The 12251-nt window shown below is 41.4% G+C and overlaps 2 protein-coding genes across 2 annotated transcripts in view; one reads left to right on the forward strand and one right to left on the reverse strand.

Annotated features, from left to right (window-relative positions):
• cast (calpastatin) overlaps positions 1-3179 on the forward strand; it is a 205010-nt gene extending 201831 nt beyond the window's left edge. Inside the window, exon 50 of the mRNA XM_072281312.1 lies at positions 2011-3179. The gene's annotated coding sequence lies outside the window, so the exon portion shown is untranslated. The remainder of the gene's footprint in view (positions 1-2010) is intronic.
• A 2490-nt stretch (positions 3180-5669) lies between these two features.
• erap1b (endoplasmic reticulum aminopeptidase 1b) overlaps positions 5670-12251 on the reverse strand; it is a 59974-nt gene continuing 53392 nt past the window's right edge. The window contains exon 19 of the mRNA XM_072281313.1: positions 5670-10135. Within this exon, the coding sequence (XP_072137414.1) occupies positions 9962-10135 (174 nt within the window). The 3' untranslated portion in view covers positions 5670-9961. The remainder of the gene's footprint in view (positions 10136-12251) is intronic.

A 12251-nucleotide genomic window follows, 5' to 3' on the forward strand; every position in this document is an offset into this window, starting at 1 on the left:
ATCTCCAAATCAGATCATTACACAGTGCATTGAGGCAGAGTAAAGTACAACAACAACATAATGAAGAGTACAGAGAACGTGCACAATCTTAACAAGGCGGATTGTGAGGTCGAGAGTTCATCTTATCCTACTAGTGAAGCATTCAATGCTCTTGTAACAGCAGGATAGAAGGTTTCCCTTAGCCCTGTGGTATTTGTATCTTCTACCCAATGGAGAGGGGAAAAGGTGGGATGTCCAGTGTGGGTGGATGGGATTCAACATGTCAAAGGTTGCATGTTCGAAAATGAAAAGTAATATACAAGTAATCAAAAGCAATTCGCACCTTGGCTGGGCTAATTTGTACTTTGTGAGCAGCTAGACAAGAAATACAGACGTAGATGGAATGGGCACAAGGGGATTTCCTTGAGGAAAAGGATATAATTTGTAAGCACATCGAGGATTCGGAATAGAGACGAGAGTAAGCTAGCCTCAGGCATTTAACAAGGTCAAGTTGTTCATCTATTTCCAAACCAATGACTCCATTCCATGATTGACAATGTCTAAAAATCTATTGAAATCTCCCCCAAACTGAACATCACAACCCAGCAGAGGTGTGGAGATTTACAGCCCCCTCAGTGATTATACGAGGGGTGGTTGATAAAAGTTTGTGGCCTAAGGTAGAAGGAGTCAATTTTAGAAAACGTAGCACATTTACTTTTACTACATTTACACACTTAGTCCAGCGGTCATGGAACATACAGATCCCTTCTTTGTGGAAGTGGTCCACAGTAGGGGGTGATTGATAAGTTTGTGGCCTAAGGTAGAAGGAGATGAGTTATTAACTTCAAACTTTCTGCATAATCACTCAAAGAGTTGAACTGCACGTGCATGTAGCGAGAACTGTATAACTCATCCCCTACTACCTTAGGCCACAAACTTATCAATCATCCCTGCTGTGGACCACTTCTGGAGGTCCAAGACGCCGACTTCTACAAAGAAGGGATCAGTATGCTCCACGACCGCTGTAAGTGTGTAAATTTAGGAAAAGTAAATGTGCTAGGTTTTCTAAAATTGACTCCTCCTAACTTAGGCCACAGACTTATCAATCACCCCTCATAGCCATTGGTTCCAATTTATCCACTTTGCTGGCTGCATTTTTAAAAGAAACCTGATTATGATTTGACATTGGAAAATAGTATTGACTCTGCTTTAAGTATATTTAAATGTCCTGTTATCAAAGATCTTAAACAATAGAATCCAGCAATTTCCCGACAACTACGGTGAGGCTAATACATCTCTCCCTTCATTCTTTTTTAGCAATGTCACTTTTACTCCTACCAATCTGCTGGGAATATTCCAGAATCTAGGGAATTATGGAAGATTATGATTAATACATCCTCGAATCTGCAGTCATCTCTTTTTTTGAACCCTGCAATATCGGCTGTAAGGGGGTTTGTTGGGTTATGGTCCTTTTAATCTCTCTAATCTCAGTCAAACATGCTGATGTTGATCTAACTTGTAATCATCTCTTCTGTTGCTTGTATAATGATTTCTTATCTGTCAACTTAATATGAAAATTTAATTTACATTTAAAATAATACATTTTAACCTTTGCTTATTCAGCAACTAACACTGATAATTCTATGCAGGCATTTGTTACTTAATCCTCTACCTATGCTGTTTAATATCTTCATTAGCATAACCCTGTTTGCTGCTCTCTCACGTATTTGCGTAGTGTTTCTGAGGGCTATTCAACAACTACATTTTGAAAGAATGAAACTGACATTTGCATCACTTTGATCAAAAATGTATCTACTTTTTTTTTGACATTTTTTCCCATCTCTCTGTCTCTGTCACTCATACTTTTCATACTAAGACCAGGAAATGCTCAGAAGGAACTGTAGAATTGTTAGGGTGTAATATATCCTTGGTGCATCCCTGTACATACCATCAGGGGAGCAGGAAGCTCTTAGTGTTTACCCAATTTACTTTTGTCATTTCAATTTAATGACACCTCTTCTTCCTTTGCAGGTCCTGGTTTACAAACTGACCACTGTGCAAGTTTTACTTTTCATTGGGAATATGCTTCTGTATGAATGTCTGTGGTTTCTAATCAACTTTCCAAGGAGCTGCTGTATCACATAGGGAGATTATGAACAACTTTGAGAAAAATTTTAACTTTGACACTTAGCTTTATGACATTGTATGACATGCTCTCTGAAGATCCTTAAACTGGATTTATATATTTAAAATTTTTCTAAGTGGGAAGGATGGTATATTTGTAGGAAATGTTTACCACTAAAATATACTGTAAAAAGTGTGACAGTTGTTGAAGTTCAGTTCAATTTCTTTCTGTCTGAACTGGAGAATGTCTCAAAACGACACACAGTATTGAATTCCTTTCCCTGGGAAATGTCTATGCCTGAAGCAGTCTATTCATAACAGTGTTACATTTGATCCGGGGAGAAGCTCTGCCAACATAGCTGCACCATGGCCTAATATTGTAACTATGTCTGACTCCGCCCTGGCTGAGCTCTGTTGTCCCTGGACCCAATTCTTCTCCCCTGGTTAGTTTCTGTCTAACAATTTACTAAGATTTTGGCTCACTGTAAGCACATTTCCCATCATTGTAACTCGTCAATTCCCATGATTAAATGTAGACTCAACAATTTATATTGACACTAGGTCTGTAACTATGGGTTTTTAAATGCTCCCGATTTTTAGGCCTCAGGCCTCAGCCCTCCTCATCCCTGAAACCCTATAGGATGTGTGCTTCTCCAACTCCGAGCACTTGACGTGATTAAAGTTGGAGATGACATTTACCTTTATCACTTCTGACCACTGAAATTCATTAGCAGCACATCCATGCTGCCTCCGAGATACTCCTTTATTCACACAATACCTTCTTGATCGCATTTCCTAATGAAATCTTATGTGACTCAATATCAAACCTTGTTTGATAAACTCTTCTGAAGTGCCTTGGAACATATAACAATGTTAAGGATACTATGAAAAGTGAACATTGACATTTATGTGGACTGTAAAGGCTTGAATAAAGTTTCCAGGATGGATTATATTTGCCCTAATGCAGCACAACATTGTGTTTGAGTCTCAACTATTTACTTATACTTCATGGCTTGGGTGTATTATATCACGTGGGTACAAAGAGAAACTAAAAATAAAATGTAAAGAACACAAAATGTGTGAGTTTCATTTAAACGGGTTGTTGCAGAGAACATAGGACTGTATAGGCCCTACAGGCCACAATGTTGTGTTGAACCTTTACTGAAGCACCTTCAATTACTCCAAAAGACTGAGGTTTGGTAAAAATACTGAAAGGCTTTTATTCGCTGTACAATACGACCTCCACAGTGAGTGTCTGCCCCTGGACTGAGGGGGAGGGGCAAGGCGAACACCTTTATACAGGACTCTGTGGGAGGAGCCACAGGGGCAGTCAGCAGAGGGGTGTGTCCAGACAGGTAACCGAGTTACAACATATATACATGGTTTACCACATTTACACCAAGATCAATTTAACCCTTCCATCCCACATAGCCCTCGCTGTTCTCTCTAAAGTGCGCGGCTGCACAGGAACAGAAATGCTCACATGCACCTAGCCTTTGTTGCCACACAGCTGGAGTTTTCTTTTATATAATGTTAACGTAATTTTGAAATCTATAGTAATATAATTGTGAAATACTCTGAGTTTTAATTCTAAATATTCATAGTATGCTTGTTACAAAAATAAACATTAAAAACTACCATGTAGTTTTCAGGGCATGTAAAAATTTCCTGCTCAGAGCAATGGTTGGTCTGTACAGCTATATAAAAAAAAATGAGAGGGAACATCGATAGCCCCCATTTTTCTTTCATCCATGTGCCCATCTAAAAGTCTTTTAAATGTCCTTGATGGTATCTACCTCTACCACCATTCCTGGTGGCACGCTCCACGCACCTACATCTCAGTGTAAAAAGTCCTTCTCTGACATTACCCCCTATACATTCCTCCCAAGAGATTAAAATTAAGTCCCCTCATATTAGCCATAGATGGAGCTGGTACTGGGGAAGACTCTAGTACAACAAAAAAAACTTATAACCATCTGCCACATAGATGAAGTCCATTCCAGCCCCTTCACATTAATTTGATGTTCACAGATTTGGGTCCAATGCTGAGTTATTGCCTGATCTTTCAGTTAGTAATCTATCAATTAACAGTTATCATAAGTTCTGGAGAAATCATTCTGGCCAATAACAGAAATTTACTGTACAGTAATACAATGATTTTTGATAATAACCATTTATTCCATCGAGACAGTTTGGTTCCAACACTCAGTATAGCTTTGTCTGAACATGGACGAGAGCTGAATCAGGGAGGAGATGGGAGTGCCATCATTTCCTTGCCATCAATACACCATTTTATTTGTATGACATGCGGGCAGCACAGTAGTGTAATGGTTAGTGTAATGCTTTACAACGCCAGGGATCTGATTTGAGTTCCCATCGCTGTCTGTAAGGAGTTTGACCACGTGAGTTTCCTCCGGGGGCTCTGGTTTCCCCAAAGATGTATGCGTTAGTAAGTTGTGGGCATGCTATGTTAGCACATGACAACACTTAATGGCTGCCCCAAGCACATCCTTGGATTGACGCAAATAACACATTTCACTGTGTTTAGATGTACAGTACATGTGACAAATAAAGCTAATCTTTAAAGTGTTCTAACAAAACTACAAACCTCCTTAGTAAATCACTTAAAGTATCACCTTACTCCCAAAAGCCTTACCATCCCCGACCAGACTAATTTCAGGGGTATGGTGAAATATTCCTGTTGCCTGGATGAGTGCAACTTCACGGACACTTGGCTAAGTCAACATCACCCACTTTACAACAGCCTGCTCAACTGGCTGGCTGTATGGTCACTCTCTCCTGCACTCACAGGCTGCAGTGGAGATGCACTGTAGTAACTGAGAAGGGACTTATAGGCAGCATCTCTCAAACCTGACCCAATCCCTATCTAGAAAAGCAGCAGACACATGGGAATTGTCCCTACCTGAAAGTCTTATACCATGAGCAATGTACACAAAATTCATTAAGTTAGGCAGCATCTATGGAGGGGAATAAACAAATGGCATTTCGGGTGAGGGCTTATCATTCATTTGTTTGTTATGTGCTGGGTCATATGATTTAGGCGATCATGGTCTTTCCATGACCATGATCGTCCTGGCAAATTTTTCTACAGAAGTGGTTTGCCATTGCCATCTTCTGGGCAGTGTCTTGACAAGATGAATGACACCAGCCATCATCAATACTCTTCAGAAATTGGTTGGTGGCAGTGGTCACATAACGAGGACTTGTGATATGCACCAGCTGCTCATACGGCTTCATGTGACCCTGATCGGGTGCTACACATTGCGCAAGGGTGACCTGCAGGCTACCGGAGGGAAGGAGCACCTTGTACCTCCTTTGGTAGAGATGTAACTCTACCCTGCCACCTCGAGACCCTATATCATAATGATACAGAAATATAATACTGTTCCTTCATAATCACTGGGACAAAATTTATGGAGTTATCTCCCAATCTACCCTGTAGGAGCTCCTTACTCAGATAAATAGCAACTGCTCAAAAAGATGCTATTCAGGGCCTTTAAAGATGTGCAATAAATACTCAAGCATCCCACGGAAGGATAAAAGCGTTTCACAATTCAAAATTTATTCTCCACACTGATTTCCCTTACAAGCAGAATAAGGGAATAGATATAATAATCAAAGAGAAAGAAAAAAATCCAACTGACCTGAAGTGGAGCATCATAGCTGGAGAGTAAATTCTGTTAGAATAGGCACAGATCTGAAGCCAGTGTGGAAATGCAAATTAGACTTTACATGGGTCTAGGCAGAAGGTAAGAAGAGCATAGACTAATTGACCACAGGGCCTATTTCTACAGTACTCTGGCACTAGTTAGATTGAAACACACTACTCCAAATCTAACAGTACCAATTTCCACTGGCCAACAACACAAAGTTAACTTAGTGATCTGATCATCTTGGCAAATAAGTTTAATATCATGTCACAAAAAAGCACAATTTAAAGTTACCGTGCTTGCTTAAGTTTAAATAATCAAATGCTGAAGAAATTTATTAAAACTGCAAAGCCATAGCAAACAAATTTGTGGGCAAACACTAAGATTCATTAATCTATTGATAAAAGTTGAAATTATAGAATTAAGTTGCACACAAAATAGTAGATCAACAGTGTTAACTTTGAGCACGTCAACAAGTAAAATGCCAAAGTCATCTTACGCATAAAGTTCTTGAAATTAAAGTCATTCACGACCTCCAGATGCCCCACTATTTTTTACAGCCAATTAAGCACTTTAGAAATAAAGTCACATCATAATGCCAAAAACAGCAATTAACACAGTGTCACTAGCAGCAATGTGATAATGAAAAGATCATCTATTTTAGTGATGTTGCTTGAATGATGAATGTTAACATTGACTAGGTGAATGGGTGACCTCCCATGCTATCCAGTAAGCCACAGCTGTTGCTTCATACACTGTCAACACTGAAGCTCAGAGATTTACTGAATGGCTCTACTCTGAGAAGTCAGGCTGCCATTAATCCCTGCTCTGGTACTGCTGCTTTCCCAGCAATATGCTTTGGTGTGGAGAGGTCTATCGTTGAGCTGCCAGGGCCAACAGCATAAAGGCCATCAGATCCAGGAGCAGACCTAAGCCATTCAGCCCATCGGGTCTGCTCTGCCACTCTATCATGACTGATGTATTATCCTTCTCAACATCATTCTCCTGCCTTCTCCCCATAACCTTTGACACCCTGACTAATTAAGTACCTATCAACCTCCACTTTAAAAACACCAAATGACTTGGGCTCTGCAGCTGTCCATGGCAATTAATTCCACAAATTCTCCACCCTCTGGCTAAAGGAATTCCTCCTCATCTCTGGTTTGAACAAAAGAGAGGACGATATAGCAACCTCCGCCACATTCAACGGGAAATGCTGTGAGACTGAAGGGCCTGTTAATCTGGTGGACTATCAGTCAACAGTAATGACCAGTCCCCATATCTAAAATAGGATCTACTGACACTAGAGAGGGTCCAGAGAGAATGGTCATGGGAATGAAAGGGTTAATATATGAGCAGTGTTTGATGGCTCTGGGCCTGTACTTGTTGGGCTTTGGAAGAATGAGAGGGGATCTCATTCATACCTATTGAATTTGAAAAGCCTGGATAGAGTGAATGGGAAGAGGATGTTCCCTATCTTGGGGGAGTCTAGCACCAGAGGCCACAGCTTCAGAAAGCAAGGACGTCCTTTTGAAACAGATGAGGAGGAATTTCTTTAGCCAGAGGGTGGTGAATCTGTGGAATTCACTGCAACAGACAGTTATGGAGGCCATGTCATTGGGTATATTTAAATTGGAGATTAATGGGTTATAATTAGTAAAGGTGTCAAAGGTTACGGGGAGAAGGCAGAAGGATTTGAGAGAGATAATAAATCAGCCACGACTGAAGGGCAGACTAGACGATAGGCCAAATGGCTTAATTCTGCTCCTATGTCTTGTGGTCAGGGTTCACCTGTGGCCTGTATCAGTACTGACAACCACTTCACTTACCCCACTGTGACTACAGCAGGCTATGGAGTAACTCAAAGCCCATTTGAGGTGAAGACCTCAACACAACTGCACTGTCAGCAGCACATAACTATAACTAATGAAATAACGACCCCTTCAACATCGACTCGAAAGACAATGCTATTCCCAAAAATAAATCTAAGTTCCAAACGACATACAATTTATCAAAAAGTACCATGCTCACACAAGCTGAAAGTTCAATTACCATTTGCTTTTCAAATAACAGCAGATTAAAAACCTTGCACCGTGTGACAAGTATTTCTGGCCCAGCTGGGTCCAGAAATCTTCCAGTAAGAATCAGTGGTCAAGAGATCATCAGATGCCTGGAAATGTCTGTTAGCAATTCACTTGTTTTGTTTGAGCTATCTATCACTAGGTTTCCAATGAATGCAGGGCACCAATCATGTGCACCATAGGGCAGGCTTTGCACTTTGAACCTTCTTCAAAGCAACACGCACAAAATGCTGGAGGAACTCAGCAGATCAGGCAGCATCTATGGAGGGAAATGTAAAAGGGAAATAATGTGTGACAATTCTGTGGAACATTATTTTCCCCGAGGTTGCAATTAGTTGGATATAGACTATTGATATCCACACAGAATGGCAGAGGATCTCAGCAGGTCAGGCACCATCTATGGAGGGGAACTAACAGTTGGCATTTAGGGCCCAGACCCTTCATCAGGTGTGGAAAGGAGGAGGCAGAAACCCAAATAAAAAGGTGCGAGGGGGGAGGAAGGAGGAAGGGGGAGAAATTAAGGTTCGTGCCATCAGGTTGGAGGCTAACCAGACAGAATATGAGATATTGTTCCTCTAACATGAATTTTGCCTCATCATGCTAGTAGAGGTGGTCATAGACAGACATGTCAGAATGGGAATCTGAAGTCGAATTGAAATGGGTATACACCAGGAGATCCTGCATCTTGTGGCAGACAGAGTGAAGGTGCTCCAGAAAGCAGTCCCCCGATCTGTGTTGGGTCTCGCCTATGTAGAGGAGCACCTGATACAATAGAGGACTCTGATAGGCTCGCAGGTGAAGAGTTGCCTCACCTGGAAGAACTATTAGGGGTGGTGAGGGACAAAACGTATGGGCAGGTTTAACGCTTGTCCTGCTTGCAGGGATAACTGCCAGGAGAGAGATGAGTGGGAGGGACGAGTGGACAAGAGAGTTGTGTAGGCAAGCAGATAGGGGAGGGTGATGGAAGCATGTCATAGTGGGAGGATCTACTCTAACCTGTGTTAGAAGTGGAGCTCCTAGAAGAAGCAAGTTTGAGAGCATATTAGAGGAGGAACTCAGCAGATCAAGAAGCATCTACGGAAATGAATAAACAGTTGATGCTCTGGCTGAGACCCTGCCTCAGGACTGGAAAGCAAGGGGCAAGATGCCAGAATGAAAAGGTGTGGGAAGGGGGAAGGAGGATAGCTGGAAGGTGACAGGCGATACCAGGTGGGTAGGGAAGGTAAAGGGCTGCAAAGGAAGGAATCTGATAAGACAGGAGAGTGGACTATAGGAGAAAGGGAAGGAGGAGAGACCCAGCGGGAGGTGATAGGCAGGTGGGAAAAGGTGAGAAGCAAGAGTGGGGAATAGAAGGAGATAGGAGGGGGAGGGAATTTTTTTTCTTACCCGAAGGAAAATTCAATATTCATGGCATCAGGTTGGAGGCGACCTGGATGGAATACAAGGTGTTGCTCCTCCACCATGAGGATGGCCTCATCTTGGCACAAGAGAAGGCCAGGGGCTGATTCGTCGGAATGGAAGTGGGAATCAGAACTAAAAAGTTGGGCCATCAGGAAGTTCTGCTTTTGGCAGATGGAGCGGAGGTGCTCAACAAAGTGGATCCTCAACTTACGACGGGGTCTCACCAACGTAGGAGAGGCCGCATTGGGAGTGCCGGACACAAAAGACGACCCAAGCAGATTCGCAGGTGAGGTGATGCCTCATCTGGAAAGACTGTTGGGGGCTCTGTACAAAGGAAGGAGAATCAGGGAAATCAGCAGGGATTTTGGTTAGCGCAAGGGATTATCTCAGTAAGAGATTGGTAGTTAGTGAAACAACTAACAGAGGAGTGAGGAGGAGAAAGGATCAGTTTGTCTTGAGATCGGCAATCAGACAGGGATTGGAACATTTACTAAGAAAAGGAAACAACTTCCAATTTCAGTTACAGTTGATTAAATAAGGTTGATGTCACTGAAGTAAATCTCAAGCCTCCAGTCAAGACCTGTTTCAGTGTTTATTGCCTGTGTTGTTTGTAGGATTTCTGTGCACAGTTGAATTTTTCCAGACAGTATCCAAATTAGCTCTGCACCATATTCAGCATCTCAGTATATAACCATTGAGTTGTGTTCAATGGATATTGCCACTGAATTTGCCAGCTGATTTTAAGTTCTCCAACCATGTACTGATCTTGTCCAGGTTCTTGTCCATCCACTGGATGTTCTCCTCAATTGTTTCAGTTGCCTGTTGAATACAACGGAGCTGCGAGCCATCGTCCTTCAATGATTCAAAAAATCTTTGGACCTAGGAAACAAAAGCAATGGAGATTTCTCCTTTTTATTGAGAAAAAATTATCAAAATAGAGACACTGATTAGAAATAAAACAAATGCAAATCAACAGTCTTTTGCGAACCATTAAACCAGCTGCAGTTAAATGCAGCACCTGTTCTTTGTAAGGATCAAGGAGCAATTTTATTTGCTATATATATTTACATGTACTAGAAATTTGCTGTGATGTGATGGCCAGGGAGCAACATACAACAATTATAAGAATAAGGAATTATATTAAAAAGTAACTTTTTGAACTACAGATATGGGATTAAATAATAAATACATAAATATGATCATGTTCTTACAATGCAAACAGCATTATAAAAAGTGGATTAAGGTGTTTACAGTACAGCGCAGTTGACTGAGGTAAATAGACACAGACACGGTGATGGACATTAATTTGTTATGGAAATTCAGTTAAAATTGATCATAAGTAAATTGGACATGAATTTCAAAGTGGCTAGAGAATACCTCTATCCAGGAGTGAGGGAAGACTGGATCACTTACAGTACAGTCACTGCATCTTCCAAGAAGCAACAGTCATAGCCTTTTTTATACATGCACACAGAAAGTCAATTACATCAGTCAATATTTTAAAAATCAATCCTATATAACTTAATAGCATTTCACAAAATGTGAGAGACATCCTGTCCTGTCCCGCAGTTTGTTACTTCTACAACTCACGGAGAAAGGTTGTTATTCATCCTTGAGACAAATACAATTATTGCAAACATACTAAGAGCCCAAAGTCAAGTGGTGAATCTTTATTTATGATGTTATAGAAAGTTCATTAAATCCTTAAATCCATTAAGTCTATTGAAGTACAACGGTATAAGGTTTTACATGTTAGTACCCGACATGAGAAGGAAAAACGGAAGATTCCTTAATGACCAGAGACTTGACAGCCCATAGAATCCTCCCCACTATTTATGACCTTCACTGCCTTCATCTTGTTTACGCACTTGTGCTACGCACTAAGGTTTAGAAGCTAACACCAGGTAGGAGGTTTGTTAACTAAAGGAAGGTGCAAGGCATTAGCAACTCAGATATTTTAACTCTTTTTTCAGAATTTTCTTCCATACACAGGTACCATATTTCCCAAAGTCACATTTTGTGATCTGCACCATCTCCTTATCGTCTGGAAACTGCTGATTGAAAAGACCAGAGGAATGGGGAAGGGAAATGAACGGAGAGAAATAACTGAAGATATTACAGTAAGCATTGCAGTTGCACTAGTAGATTAATTGTAGGATAATGTCTTTAAGATATAGTAGTCTATAAGACAGAGGAGTAGAATTAGGCCATTCAATCACGGCTGATTTATTTTCCGTCTCAACCTCATTCTCCTACCTTCTCCCCATAAACTTTGATATCCTTACAATCAAGAACCTATCAATCTCTGCTTTAAATATACCCAATGACTTGCCCTCCACAGTTGATCTGTATTGACTTTTAAATATGATACCATCAATCTGCTGACATCTACTTCGAGCCTACAGCAACAGTAGTAGGTTCATGGGAACTGAGGTCTCTGGGAATTGTTGAGGGCAAGGACCAGTTCTGCTAGAAGGAGGAGAGTGGTGGAGGGGGGGAACTGGTTGGTTCTTTTATTTAGAAAGCAGCAGAGCTTTAAAGGCCTTCTTGCTGGGGATTAGAAGTGTATAGCAACTGGACATCCTTGGTGAAAATGAGGTGCTTCAGGGCCAGGGATTGGAAAGTTAGTGAGGAGATCGAGAGCATGAGAAGTGTTAGGGATGTACGTAGGATGGGTCTGAACCAAGGGGGATAGAGTGGAGTTGAGGTACGAGGACACGAGTTTAGTGGGGCAGGAGCAGGCAGAGTCAATGGGCCTACCTGGACAGTCTGTGGATCTTGGGTAAGAGGTAGAAGGGAGCAATGCAGGGTGAGGGAACTATGAGTTTGGTGGCAGTGGTGTCGGAGACAGTTTTCCGACCTGGAGTATCATCTCTGCATTGTTGAATGGCTAAGTTACGTGTAGTGTGATCTGACCCTGAGTCACAAGAATTAAAACAATAACAAGTCAGCACTTCTCCACTTCTATACAGATGTGCATTTTGCTTTGCAAAAA

The sequence above is a fragment of the Mobula birostris genome, chromosome 17 (assembly GCF_030028105.1).
Source record: "Mobula birostris isolate sMobBir1 chromosome 17, sMobBir1.hap1, whole genome shotgun sequence".
NCBI lineage: Eukaryota > Metazoa > Chordata > Chondrichthyes > Myliobatiformes > Myliobatidae > Mobula > Mobula birostris.